The sequence below is a fragment of the Alligator mississippiensis genome, chromosome 5 (genome assembly GCF_030867095.1).
Source record: "Alligator mississippiensis isolate rAllMis1 chromosome 5, rAllMis1, whole genome shotgun sequence".
Classification (NCBI taxonomy): domain Eukaryota; kingdom Metazoa; phylum Chordata; order Crocodylia; family Alligatoridae; genus Alligator; species Alligator mississippiensis.
In genome coordinates, this window is record NC_081828.1 from 211,126,188 (window position 1) to 211,141,267 (window position 15,080).

Genomic DNA, 15,080 nt, shown 5'->3' on the forward strand with positions numbered 1-15,080 from the left:
CGCTACAGAGCACAAAGGAATATTCAAGCTACTTATACATACAGGAGTTAAGCCTATACTGCTCTGATCACATCAGACCCAGAGGACTTGCAAGCCCCAGTTGCTAATGACCATGCTGTGTCTCTGCCCATTTGGCAGATTCTCAGCAGGCAACACTTGCTATCACCATATTCAAATGCCCCGTGGTATTAAGCCATCTCTGCTGGGTGCTAGCCTTTCCCTCCACTTGTTTCTATAGACATTTAATCCTCTTCTTTCCTCTTCCCCAAGGAGGACTGCCGCTGTCACCAATTTCACGGCCACTTGAAGATCAAAAAGCAGATAAAGGAACTCCGTAGCATGGGACATAGGGACCAGGGCCCTCTGCCTCCAAAACACAGGAGCTTATCGCTGGAGCTAAAGGGAAATCTTGATTAGGTCTCAGTGGCTGAGGCTTTGCATCTTGCAGCTGACATGACTACAGGCACTTAGAAATGGCTGAAAAGCAGTGAATATATTTTTTTACTTGGAAAATATCTTGTAATCTTCTAGAGAGAAAGAGAGAGAGAGAGAGAGAGAGATGAAATATTAAAATAAATCGGAAAAAAAGACCTAGGGGGCAGTGATTCATTTGTATTATGCTGATTAAAAACAGCAACCGGCAGTATTTTTTTTCTTTTTTTTTGTTGTTGGAGCCAGGCGGGCAAAAATCCTTCAGTTTTCTATCATCACTGTAATATTAAGGGGAGCCAAGCAGATGTTTTAGCCGGGCTGGTAAACGCTCATGATAATTCTGCAAGACTGCCTTTACACAGCACAGTCCGCCTTAAGGCCCGCTTCACCTTCATGTAAAATTTTCGTATCAGCTCATGTATTCATATTTCCCCCGTGAGATGCAGCCTTTTCTGCCATTTGCAGAGTTTTATCATCCAGATTTGGGTTTTGAATTTCTGCAGGTCTTCCCTGAAACAGAAGCTAGGTGAACTTTGGTCCCCGTGCTTCTGAAGTCAGTGCTTTTATTTCAGTACCTGTTGCACTACTAAAATAGCTCATCAATAGCTCATCACTAGCAAGGGTTACATTAATGCCAGAAACTGCCCTTTACAGCTTCCTAACCCCAAGCTGTGACAGCCCCAATGTGTTATGAGCTGCATGCACTAAACCAAATACCGTCATACAGGGTGGTATTAATTGCATATTATTGAGGGGATTTAAAGTGAACCAATTTAAAATGTTGCCTTTTTATCAACAGGAAATGGATCAATGCAGGCTAATTACAGTTCCTTTCCTCCCACCGCTTTTTCTCCCTGATGATCCTCTTTTTCTACAGAGTATCCTGTAAAAGGATTCCTCTGATGGAAAAATCCTGCTTTAATGGCTTCTGAATTTGATTGCAAGTGGGGATGTCTACACAAGACATTTACAGCGGATTAGACTAATTAGCTCCGCGCTGAAGTGTCAGTGTCTACATGTGCAGCGCTATTAGGCCACACTAAACTAATAAACGCCGCCGTAAGATAGTACGGCCCAACACAAGTACTATCCTATGGCAATGTTATTTAGTGAGCCTCAATGCAAATATAGATGCTGTCTCAGGAGGCTGGAGCACGAAGGTGTTTCAGTGCTGAGGGCTGCCTGCTGGCTAGCTCCATGCTGGAGCACCCTCGTGCCCCAGCCAGCCCCTCTGCAGCACACTGAGCTGGGTCGGAGCTGCCCCAGGCTGGCAGACTGACTCCCCAGGCCCCTGCCAGCCAGGGTCAACGTGCTGTGCTCCCAGGCACAGATGTTCAGGGTTTTTCTCCTGGAGCAAAAATGGCCATTCTGGGAGAAAAATAACCAAGCAACAAGCAGGGTTAAATCACTCCTGGGAAAGTTTCTCCCAGGAGACTGAACATCTGCACGCTTTCCCCCAGATTAACTTCTCCCAGGGACCAGGAAGAGTCCCATGCCTTCTCCAAACCAGGGTCACTCCAGTCATGAGAATGTGCTGAGGGCTTGTGCCCTTCCCTAGACTGGGAGGTGAGGGGAGAAGAAGCCACCGCTCTCTGCCTCTTCCCCAAATCAGGAAGTTTCTGGTCTCGAGAAGAGGTAGGGGTTTTACCAGCTTTCTCTCGCTTCCCCTGACTGCCCTGCCCCTCAGCTGGGCAGTGCAGTGATTTGAAAACCAGCGGGAGCTGAGAGCTGGGACCTGGGAGCCGGGTTGGAGAGGCTTTCCCTGAGCCCTGTCCTCATCCCCTCTGACTTAAATTGCCATTTTCACCACCCCGTTGAGCAGCAAAGGGGACAAGGAGAAGCCAGAAGGGCTGGGAACATATGGAGGATTTCCCCAGCCAGGCTCCCGGTCCCTGCCACCTTGCCACTCAGCTGGATGATGGGGGTGGCAACTTAAAAGCTGGAGGAGCCAGGAGCAGGCTTGGAAAAAGTCTTTGCTTGCCCAGCATCCAGCCCCTCCGGCTTCCCCTGGCCGCTCAGCTGAGCCAGAGCAGTGCAGGGTGAGGCAGGAGGCTGTGTGAAGGCAACACACAGGAGCCTTGCTGCTGATTTAAAATGCCTCCACTGCTCAGGGTTAGCTTCAGAGTGATTCTGGCTGCTGTGCCCCTGCCACTGGGCTCCTCAAGCCCTTATATAACACTGGAGTGCCCCCCCTTTTCCATGCTTTAGGGTTGCTGGTTGTAGCTGCATTGGTCTAAGGACAGACTCTTCCTATGACTGAAGAAGGGTGTTTGTGCCTGAAAGCTTGCAAAACACCATTTTTCCCCAACTATTTATTGGTCTAATAAAAGATATCGCATCTACCCAAAGGCTCTTGTCTGCCCCCCTTTTCCTGCACTCTTCTGGTCAGCCTGAAGGAGTGCAAGGAGTGTATCCATTCCTTTCCAGGGGAAAACTGGGAGGGTCTTGCATGGAAGAGTGCCCCCCTCCTGGTAATCAGCTGGCTGGCCAGATGGGGAGGTGTTCTCCTGCGGGCCCGAACCGTCCCATGGCTTTTCACCAGCTGTCAAGTACCACTTGACAGCCTACCCCCTTCCCAGGGCAGGGAGAGGGCAGGTTGTCCATCAATGGCTCCCCTATGGGCAGCAGTAGCCCAGGGAGCAACCCTCAAGGGCCTCCTGGCAGGAGAGCTCACCTATAAATTGCGACATCAGTATAGTCCAGCTCCCAGGCTATTTTTCTACCAGAAAACATGCTTTTGGGTAGAAATGTATGCAGCCAGAATAAAAATGCAGAGACACCATGCCAGTGGCAGACAAGTACAGCTCCAAAGGGTGCAACAAGAAGATGAGCTTCATGGTGCACAGCAAGCTGGCCTCTGAGGAGACATCTTTTCTAGATGTCTACTTGTCCTTGGGAAAGGTGTTGTTGAGGGATTGAAATCCTCTGTGCCAAACCAAAAACCAGCTAAAGCTTTCCTGCTACATACTCAGCTTGCACCTTGAAGGTCTCCATTAAGGAATAAGTGGGTAGTTTAATCTCTATGACAAGGTGTTGACCACTCTGACAAGCTGGTCCTTATGTGAGGATAACTCCTCTGAACTCAGAGTCTGTAGACACAGGCCCTTCAATGGCCATCAGGTGGGACTGACTTTTAGATGCTACCCGCTTTTGGCCTGAGGTTCTCACCTATTGTCAGAAGAGACACAATTCAAACAAGATAAGGGCTACGAAGCCTAGGTGATGAAACAGTTCACAGCAAACCCCAAAACACTGGGAGCCTCCTCTCCGCTGCAGGATTTGTGGCTTCGGAGCAGGGGTGTGAACATAAGAAAACGGCAGAGCTGAGAACATGGTGGACTCCAACCAGGCTTAGAGATGGCAAGGGAGGGAGGGAGAAGATGGCCAGCACCAGAGGCAGTTTCTTCTAGAGATGGGTTTTCCTGCTTGTTTGGCTTGATCCTGCCTCCATATAGACAAATATTCCACGGACTCCCTTATTTCTCAAACCACTTCAATAACCCCTGAGAACCAGACTAAAAATCAGAATTTTAATCAGTTTAATGAATGGCCTCTCTGGTCCCAATTGATTTACTTCTGAGGGAGGATGTGTGATGAGCCTATCAAACACCAGGCCCTACTGTACATCCAGCATTTGGATTACAGAGAAAGGGTCGATATTTGGATAGTACGAAAGAGAGCAGCTCCTGGGAGACATCAGAGAAGACTACGCTGATTTAACACCATTAAAGAGCTGGCTAAGAGTGTTCTTAGACATGTATGGCATTGAAGTGACTCTATTTATATTGCATGGTGCAACAGATGCTTATTTGAATATGCAAGAGAATATATTAATTCAAGGCACCTATGAAGAATGCCTTAAATACTGAAGTCATTTTTAATGCTGAATTCTGTGAAGCTGACGGCAGCGCTCAAAGCTTGAAGTCAAGATTTATATAGCACAAAATTAATTTATGAAAAAGCAACTAGGTTACAGCTGTATTAAAAAGTAGATAACTGATACATTTATAAAAAAATATCTGATTGCTGCTTCCTTATTTACTTAGATGTTGATGAAGATTCAGTATCAGAGAGGAGAAGAGAAAGTTAACAAAGCTTTTCCTTCCTTTACTTGAGCCTGGATTGTCACGTAGTGGCCCTGGGGTCAGATGATAAGCCTCATGTTGATAAATTCATTGCCCTTTTATGTGCAAGGGCCATGTAGGGTTTTCAGAGCGGGACCAAATACCGTAGAAACATCAAGTCATTCAACAGAGACCACTGCCCTCCATACTGACCCTTGTCTCACTGCCTTCTTTTCCTTTCTGTCCCTTATCTATCCCTCGTCTGCTCTGCTAGATAGTAAACTCTTTTGGATAAGAAGCCCAGCATAAAGGGGTCCAAGTCTATGAGGAGGTTTCCTAGGTGCTACGATAATACAAATAATGGTGCTAAAAATGCTATTAAAATGATTTATTAATTAAATTATAATTAAATTATAATTACATTTATTTACGCTAGTAAAAATGCTATCACCGCGGAAATACCCTAAACACCCATCATGCCACGTCTACAAAACGTACCTAACTGCAGCTAACAGTTGAAAGCATTTAGCAATGTAAAACTAGCCACCACCTCTCTTAGGTGAAATATTTATTTCCCCCTGTGGCCTTCCAGCAGGCCTACCTCTTCCTTACAAGTATCACTGCTGCAGTGATATCCAGGCAGCCTGGCTGTCAACCTCCTTGTCCTCATCGGTGGCAGGGAACCGGGAAGGAGGACAATCTGGAATTCGGCGTCTATGAGTCTCATCCTTCGTGTTGACGGTCTTGGCTGCCAAATCCTAAAGCTCTAGTTCAGTTTCTGCTCAATCCTTATTTAGGCAAACTCCTGACATTTTCAGCGAGAGAAGGATTAGGCTGCCTTATAAACGTCTCTGAGCACAATCTTGGCAAAGGCAGAGGAAGGATGAAACCTACAGTTGCCCTGACGGAAACAACAGGCCTGATCCAAAGCCCATGTCAGCTAGTGGAAAAACCCTGGTTGACTTCACTGGCTACTGGACCATGCCCAGTGAATTCATGTCAGTCTTGTTCACATGCAGATGACTATGCCCACATTCATGTAAAGAACTGGCTGAAACTGGCTAAACTGGGAAATCGATTCAGTAGCAACTAAATCCAGATGCCGCTGGTAAGAGATTTTTTCCAAAGGAACAAAGTATGCAATCAGGAATCAAGATAATTCCTTCTGGCAAGCTCCTGAAACTTTTCTCTAAGTTGCCTGTGTATGCCTAAGAAGGGCTCCCAGAGAAAGGACTTTTCGTCTGAGAACCAGTGCAAAAGGAGGGGAAAACTGTACTTATCAAATGAGTCAGGTCACAAATATTTTTATGAGATCTTGGCAATGCGGAGTATGTTCCACTGGTGATCCAAGGTCCGTAGTAGTTGACAGGACTCTTCCCATTAACTTGATCTTGTGCCTGGTACTAGATACCTGGAGACCTAAATGGTTGCAATTCTGTCTTTTTGTTACAAAGAATGAGCCTTTATGGTAACAGGGGTGTAGGCTGTAGCCATGTTGGTCTAAGGCCATAGGCAGACAAGGTTCTTTGGGTAAATCCGATATCTTTTATTAGACTAACTTAAATAATTGGAAAAGTTCTTCTTAGCAAGCTTTTGGGCACAATCACCTTTTGTCAGGCTGATAAAGCATCTGCAGACAGTCTAATAAAAGATACCGGATTTACGCAAAGAACCTTGTCTGCCTATGGCCTTAGACCAACACGGCTACAACCTACACCCCTGTTACCATAAAGGCTTATTCTTTGTAAAAAAAAAGACAGAATTGCAACCATTTAGGTCTCCAGGTATCTAGTACCAGGCACAAGATCAAGTTAATGGAAGAGTCCTGTCAACTTCCATGGACCTTGCGTCACCAGCCAGTGGAACATACTCTGCATTGCCAAGATCTCATATAAATATTTGTGACTTGACTTATATCAAAGTCTCCTTCCTTTGATAGAGCACTTTGTACATTCACAGCCTATCTAAGATATCAATATCTCACCACTTCACTTAGGAATACAAATAAGGCTCTTTCTTCCCAAGTGCAGATGCACATCATTAGTGTACATCAACTGTACGGATCAATGGATGCTGCATACATGTCGTGAAGAATTGCACCCGTATTCGTTTCCCAAGGGCATGCACAACCTAGACTGTTATTGGATGGAATGAGTTACCAAATCTAAAGCCATGTGTTCAAGAAAAGGAACAAAATTCAAACAAGATTACTCACCTCAAGCACAAGAAAAGCATGAAGGCAACAATAAGTGCTCCTACAGATATACAGTGTCCCAGGTAGTTTATGATGAGAGCAATCTTGTAATGGAGTGCATACTTCCTCTGGAGGTAAAAGATAACATGATTAAATCAGCATGACGCTCTGATCGCAGACATTAAGGAACACTTAATCAGTTTAAGGAAACAGTAATTGCTTTTCTTGACTTTAAAAAGATTTTATAGTAACCCTACTGCAGCTATTTATGTATTAATCAAGCATACTGTCCAGACATAACAAGGCAGTTCTCCTAACAAAAGGCTCTGTTGCCATTTGGAATATTTCCATAATTTCTTAAAGATCTGACCGCATCAGTATTTTCCCATGGGATTTCAGTAGCAACGCATTACTCTCTGGATTGTATAGTTTAGGAGTTTATATCTTAAAAGTAATCAGAATAATGAAGACATGGGGCACTCAAAAAAGACAACACCAACAGGAAATGAGACAGGAAAGCCAAGTGTCTTTACAAAATGTCCATTTTTGGAGGAAGGAAAAGCGCAAGATGATGATATCAAAAACAAAAACACTTTTCTTCTCATACTGCGAACTGCCAGTTCTTTTTGTTTCCCTTTAAAAAAAAAACAAAGAAAAAAGAAAACGCACACAAAAAAATCTCATTTAAGTTGAAAATATGTTTTCAATAAATCCATGCTCTTTCTGAAGATGATACCTTTTCGCTTTTCCCTAGAGAGACCATTTTATTGGCAACGCTCCCATGATAAAGCATACTTAAGTCTTCGGTGCAAAGTGCGCTAGGCTGTCCTTGGAGAGAGCTACATTATATGAGGATTTAAAAGGGGGATTGGAAAATCCTGTAGAATGAGTCTCACTTGCAGCTGCCCATTTCCAAATAGCCTTGAGGAAGCACAGAAACGTCAGACCATTTCACCCTGAACCACGTTATACCGGATAACCAACAGGAAAAAAAACCCCAACAAAACACATACTCCTTTTTATTTGAATGGTGCCCGATTCCTTGAAACACAAGTATTTCATTCTCTCTGCTGATAATTGCCACTCCAGTTCTAGGGATTTTTTAGAAATACAAGACTAAAAGGTTCCTCTCCTCCACAAAAAAGTAGGATTGTCAATCAAGTATTTCATCTCCCTTGCTGCTACCATAATAGGTAGCTTAACTTTGCACAAATCGTACAAGGTTACAGGTGTGAAGACAATAAAATCAAATGGAAAAAAGAAAATCAACTCTTATGTCACATGCTCGTGCCAAGGAAGGAACAGGCTCTATTGTTTCTGCTACTCATAAGTCAAGTCACGTCAGTCTCGAGGCTGCTGCAACCATTGGGGCACCTTAAATGCTGTGCATCATTGGTGATTCTTCGGCCAAAGTGACCTGGTGGCACCTATCTCTTCTCCAGGTATGGATGGCCATTGGCTCACAGGGAGCTCATCTGTCCTTTGACAGGTCTTCATTTTAGTCCTGCTGGGTGTCCACACACCCGCCTCACCCAGGCTAACCCAGGTGGGGGCACCGGCTGAGTCACCGACAACCCAACCATGGAACAGGCTATATTGGTTTACATGGTACCAGATGGCAGACCAAGAAAGGCCTGGCCTGACAGGCGGTACTCATAAGACAAATCCAAATATCAGAAAGATAAGTGGGACCTAACTAAAGATACAATGCTGATCTAACTAGGGGTTTTAAACAACTCTACCCCCAGTGTTTCTTCCAGTTTACCTTACTGGAATAACCGGTGCAGCTCCATTTGTGCTGGGCAATATTTCCACATTACTGAAAAACATATAACTTTTTCTGGGCAAAGCTCTGCTAATGTGGAAGTCTTGCAATACTGTGTCATGAGCCCTGCCTAATGTCTGTTTGCTGAAATGGATAACAACCCTGAAGTTACTAGGCTGATTGCTCAGAAACAAGATCCTTGTGCAGAAACGGAGAGATAAAGAGATGAAGATGGAGACTCTGGACTGCATACTGCCTCAGCCACTTCTGCAGATGGGGATAGCTGATATCCTACCAGTAGAGCAGTAGCTGGATAGCATCTGATAAAAGATGGTAACTGTAACCAAGAGCATGGCCACACTGCAGGGGCAACACCAGAGGTTTGTATCAGGCTTTATCCTCCAAAGGGGGCATGTGCCCGACCTCCAGGGCTGGTTCAAGCACACAGAGGCAAGGGCACTCTTAGGGTTAGATTCAAGCAGGTGAAGGAAGGCAAAGAGTTGTGAAAGTTTCTCCTTTTCCAAGCAAGTGGCTGATTCCCCAGTCTCTCCAAACCAAGGTGGCCAATAACTCAATGCTGGACTGTAACTGCAGTCTCTACTCGCAGGACAGCGCTCCAAAAAAAGGAGGATCCTACTTCCTATTGGCTGAGTATCCTGTCAGTTCCTGGAGAAAATGGGGACGTAGATAGCACATTCCCCACTGCCTCTTAACACAGGCTCTGCAGACGCTTTCAAGGTATCAGATCAGTCTTGAATTCACCCTGTGAACACCGGACATGGAGCCAGCTGAGCCACAACTGGGTGGTCATGTCGCCTAACTTGGCCCGTTCTGTATGTTCTCCACAGATTATCTAGAGCTGAACTGATCTGCAATACAAAGGACAACAATTGCTAGGATGACAGCTTCGTCCCAAGTTAAGGCTCCTGCATTTTCCCTCAAAATACTGTTTTCCACAGCTGGGGGTTTTGATGTTAGGTAGCCCCTTCCGACGAACAAATACATTCAGCAGTTCCTGCTACTTCTCCCACTCTCTCTTCTTCACCTCTATCTGAGTGATATCAAACATGAACAACAACCAGGCTGATGAAGACCAAAACGTGATCTTTGCTTGCTCTGCAGCGATATCTTAAAAAGTCCCTTTTTACAGAGTCTTACTTGTCCCTGAGTTAGATGTTCATTTGGCTGCCAGTAAGAATGAGTAATAGGTATGTGAAGGTTTCCATGATATGGCTATCTCTATATTGAGCTAAAACTATGAATACGTTCTCCATTATTATGCCACCAAACAGCCATTAAATCATGATGCAGTAGATCATAATATTTGGTCCCCTGGTTCAAGCTCAACAGGGAAGCTCTGTCAACTGCCTACCTTGGGACTCTAGAAGCAGAAATGCCACAGAGCATAGATCCATTTGTAACTCCCCTTTACACCATGAGTTCAATGGGACAATTCACATGAGTCTGATGAGTGTGCACTGTAGGTCCCCCCTTTGTCGCTGATCCATGGAGGAAATCAATCTATTATAGCCCCAGTTAAGGAAGGCTATATAACAGCCTGCGGTTTTAATTCCAGGATCCTTTAGCACACATCTCATTGGAAGGATCTGAGCTATAGCTGCATTTAACAAAGATTGCTAAATCCTTATTTACAGCCCTGAAGGTCAGCAGCTCCATTTGGAAAATTGCATCACATTGTACTGGAGAACAGATTGGTGGATGTGGTCACTGGGTGCCCGCCGGCCAACTGAGCTCAGTCGATAAGCACTGATGGAGCAAATATGCGGACGCATCTCATGTGTAACCCAAAGAGGATTTCAAGGAATCGGAGGGGAACGTTTCTGATCACCGGGCCACCCTAGGTTGGATTTCTAGCATCCCAACACTGGGTAGATGTTTCATAAACACCCATAAACTCGAATACTTGTAAAGATCGTCATAAATCTTTTAAGATCAATTAAATGAGTTTTTAAGCTTTTGCAAATGCTGATGGTTCTGGAAAACTCTCAGCTTTCAGCTGGTTCAATAATTTGTGATTTAAGATGTTTGACAGTATCGCCAGGGCTTCCAAGGTTAAAAGCAGCAGAGTACAGGAGAGAAAGCCTTAGGTATAACACCTGTCCAATCGCTTTCAATGCAGCTCCTCTATATTTGCCTTTGCAGGGATGGTAACTATTCGAAGTCATGCAAGTACAAAACTAGTAAAGCAATAGACTTTTCCTAGATAGGCAGAGAAGGCAATAATACTTTGGCTGCTGGACCTAACTCAAAGGATACCTATTCCTTGCAGTAACCACATAAGTCTTTAGCCCATGCATTGCTTCTACTTTCCTCAGAATAGTTGTTACCACCTAATCTCTTCTCCTGTATATTAGGCTCTACTAATTCCTCCAGCCTTAATGACCCCCCTTGTCTCCTTTTCCCAGTTATGACTATGCATTTCCTTGTGCTGTCTCCTCTGCCTTTCACAGTCTCCCTCAGCCACTGTGCCAAACAAGTTCATGCACCGTCTTCAAAGTCTTAGTGAAAATTCATGGCTTTGGGCTACTTTCCATCACTGCACTGCAGTGTTACATACTAAATTGCCTGATATTTGATGCTTTGATTCAAGTCCCAGTTCCTGGAGTCAAGTGAGTACATGAGACACTCATCTGTCATTTGACAAAGAAAATCTCATTTCCTAGCCTTTGTGGTTGCAGAGAAAAGCTCGGAAAATAACCCCTGTGCACATAGGCGCCAACATTTTTTTGGCTGGGGGGGCACCTAAGATAATGGTCATGTGAAAAGTTTTATGCATTTCAGGTGACAGCCCTCTTCCCGAGGGGAACCAGGGCCCTCGGGCCCCCACGTACTCAGCATCTCTGCCTGTGCTCCTAAAAGGCACATAAACCAAAAGGCAAATGCAGAATGGACCCAATATTATTTCAATTTTCAAAAATTTATGGTGCTTAAGTCAGCTTATGATTTGTCGGGTTTCCAAATGCTTGCTGAATACTCAGAATTAGTAATATCATTTTTGTGCTGTGTATTCCTGCTCCCATATCTGCCCTAACTGCCTTTTAATATTACTCGCATCAAACTAAAAGCCAAAATCTGAACAAATGGAGAACCCAGAGCATAGCAATTTTTGTTGCCCTCCTTCCTTCTTTTTTCCCGTGTTCATATAGTCTGATTTACACAGCAAACTCCTCAGAGCAAAGGGGACCTCACCTTCTTCAGCTCTGTTTGCAAAGTGCCTAGCACATCTCTAGCAACAGGGAGGAAAAATAAATATTAGAAAGTAGTCGTAAATCCATTTATTTCTAGGGTGAAATTCTCATTGCCCCAGGCACAGAGACAGCACAAAACCTGGACTTTACTTGAGACCTCAGAATAGCAGAATGATAAACGTGATGACCGTGGCATGCGGGCCTTGGCCCTACAATTAAGTCACGGATGAACTTTCCTTAGATCTAAAGGCTCAACTGGGTAATCTGAAAAGACAGAATTTCACACAAAGCTTCCAGCCTTTCCAAAACAGTCTTATAACATTTAGCCCAGAACAAGACGCTGGTGTGATACTGGACACATCCGTTCTTTTAGCTAGCTGCAATTCAACCCTTGTTTTAATGCATTTCTTTGTTCCTGTCCATTCTCCCTGCCAGATCTGTCAGAGGGGAAATGAGGTCAAGAGCTGGAAATGCTTGAGGTCACTGGATACTACAGACGCTACGCACTTTGCAGGGGCAGGTGGTACAAAACTATCTTGGGCAGTATAAGTATGGTGACACTGCTCCATTCGTAGTAGAAGCACCGTCAGAGCAACATCTGTTGGGGTCCCATTAAGTGAGGGTCTTACAAGCATACAGACGTACTCTTCACAAGGGCATACAATCTGAATAAACAGGACAGTGACTGAAAGATGGGAAGCTGAGGCCCAGAGGAGCAAAAGGCTTGCCTGTGGTTATGTCTGGAGTGTGTGGCAGATACAGCAACCATCACCCTTCCTCACCGGTACGCCGAAGATACAACATCTAGCAAAATGGTGAAAGACAAAGAGAGGTACAAACCTTGTCATCCAGAATAGGCTCACATTGAGAGTAGTTTATCTTGGACGCCCATGTCCCATTTCCCATACACTCTCTGTAGGCATTTCCTAGGAGGGACCAAAACAAGAGAAAGAAATGAGCATTTGTGTTCGGTGAAAGCACATAGCGACTTTGCCGACCCACAGGTTAAACAAGAACTTCTTTGCTGCACAAATAATGCACCTGGCCTCCGAGTACAGCAAAATACACAAGTGCCGGGGAAGGAAGGGCAGGAGAAATAAAAGGCATAAATAAATATTAAGGTGCCTCCGGATGATGGTTACGGTACAGCATAGGTGGAGACACATTCAGTAAGACCAGAAAGGGTTGCAAAGAGCATAAGAAAATTAGGCTTAATAATAAGTCTGGACTTAGGTAAAACATGTTAAATAGGTAAGATGAAAGGGCAAGTAAAAGTACAGCTGTACACAGCTGCATCTAGGTGTATTCAGAGAGTGGCGTGGACCGTACATTGCTGCTTTTATGGGGGGGGGCAGCTGCTCTCCTATTCACCTCGTTCTTCTTTTCATGCATTGCCTTCCTAGAAAGTAGCCTCGAATGGTAAACCACTTAATTACTGGGGATCTATACCATAAACCAACCTTTGTAGCCATCCTACTGACCTAACAAAGCCAGCCTGGCATCTGGATTGAGGCCAACTGGCTTTTTCCATGACTGTTAAGATTCTCGTGAACAATAAACCCTCATGAGATGACCGACATGGGGACAAGAAATTATTTCCTTGCTTAGAGGGGCCAGAGGCTGGGAAAGCCACACAAGAATGTTACCCTTGAATTGATTGCAAATGTAACTGCGTGTTGTTCAGGCTCATTCAGCCATCCCTTAAAATATACACACACCACACACAAAGGGACTCATTCTTCTCCTGGAAACAGCGGTGCAAGTTGGAAAGGCCTGCATGGCTGTGGAATTACACCAGAGAAAAACTGGCCTCTCAAAATCAGACCCCAAAGCTTTTTGCTGCCTTTTTCCCTAAACATGCCATATAACTCATGATGGCTTAACACAATAGAGACTCTAGGCACTTTCCTCCCTGCTCTGATATGATGGTTTTCCCCCTGGCTGATTTCTCTGAAAGCAGGTGAAGAGTAGCATTGAATCCCTTTCAGGAGCCCACTGAATAACTTGTAAATTCTTCATGCAACCCTTATTTTAGAGCTGTCCTATCACCACAGGAAACTACAGATCCCACCGTGTTCAGCATAGGTCCATGGGGACTGTTGTCTTGTGAGGGTTAACTCTGTCACACACACACACGAAGTGCTGGCAAAGGAATAAAGTAGCAAAATTCAAAGTCACGTTTCTGCAAAATGCAGCTTTAAGGAATGCCTGGGCTGTGCAAAGCAGCAGGTACCAGTGTGTCTAGTTTTGGAAAATATGTCAGGGGTGTTCGACCCCCAGCCCATACAGTCATGTTATCTGGCCTGTGGGGCTCCCCAGCAGGTATGAAAATTTGGTGGTGGGGGAAAAGGTGGCAGCATTAATTAGTGTTAATTAGCATTCCCCTGCTGCCAAAATTCAGGACCCATGGGGAGCCCCGTGGGCTCAATAATACGGCCCTGCTTGCTAAACTGCAAGGCTGGGCCAATGAGGGGCTGGATCTAGCAGCATGGGGCCTGATCTGGCCCATGGACCAGCCATACGCCATTCACTTGGCCCATGGGGCCAAGAGATGGGGCACCACAGCTCTACCTTGCCCTGTGGTACCATGAGGAGAAAGGGCATAGCACTGAAATCCATGCTAGCAACCCATGGCCTCCTCCCCCTAACCTCACTGCCACTAACAAACCAAAGTTTTTTCCCTTGTTTAATTCAGTCTATGACTGATTAGAGAGACGCTGGCAATGAAATGCAAACTACCAGTAAATAAGTCATAAAAAAATCACCGATAAATCTATGCAACTATGCCATCCTCTTTTCACATTACTTCCTGCATTACTTCCTGCCCTCGTCTACCCTGCTTTTTTCCATTGGTCATTTCCCAGGGTCACACAATGCCAGCTCTGCCCAGAGCTTTGTAGTGTGGTGGGTAGAGGAGAAAGAGGATGGTCAAATAATAGCAGTTCCCAATGAGTAGGGAGCTGCTGATGCTTGGGAACCTTCAGAAGCTCTTACACTCAAAATGTTAGATATATAGGATCCTATGGTCATAGAAGTGGAGCAGAAGAGCTCCAATTTTAACACTGCTTCACCTGGGGCCAGAGCTGGGTCGATTTAGTTCGTTACCAACTCATACACGAGAACAGTTACAGCAAAGCACTCAACCCTGAGAAACAGCTCCCCTCCCCTTTTGAAGCCATTAGTCATACACATTGGTCCACACGCTGTGAAGTGAGCTCTGAGCACACATGCTCACAAGATTCAAAAACCAGTTTTAGCTTTGATCCCCGATGTTATCCAGGTCATAGGCTAAGACTGAGTTTTCTTAAAAAGTAGAAGCGAATGTTGAGAGAGTAGATTCAAAGTCAGCGTGGCCAGCATTAGCAAGAGAATCATTAAAACCAAACGTGGATCTTGAGGAAGGTGTAGTTGTTAGA

At 44.9% G+C, this 15,080-nt stretch overlaps 1 protein-coding gene across 2 annotated transcripts in view; it reads right to left on the reverse strand.

Annotated features, from left to right (window-relative positions):
• CRHR2 (corticotropin releasing hormone receptor 2) overlaps nucleotides 1–15,080 on the reverse strand; it is a 239,659-nt gene that overhangs the window by 93,837 nt on the left and 130,742 nt on the right. For both annotated transcript variants that reach the window (XM_059729225.1, XM_014608972.3), the window contains 2 exons: nucleotides 12,505–12,590; nucleotides 6,712–6,818 (listed from right to left, as the gene is read on the reverse strand). In XM_059729225.1, the coding sequence (XP_059585208.1) occupies nucleotides 6,712–6,818; nucleotides 12,505–12,590 (193 nt within the window). The remainder of the gene's footprint in view (nucleotides 1–6,711; nucleotides 6,819–12,504; nucleotides 12,591–15,080) is intronic.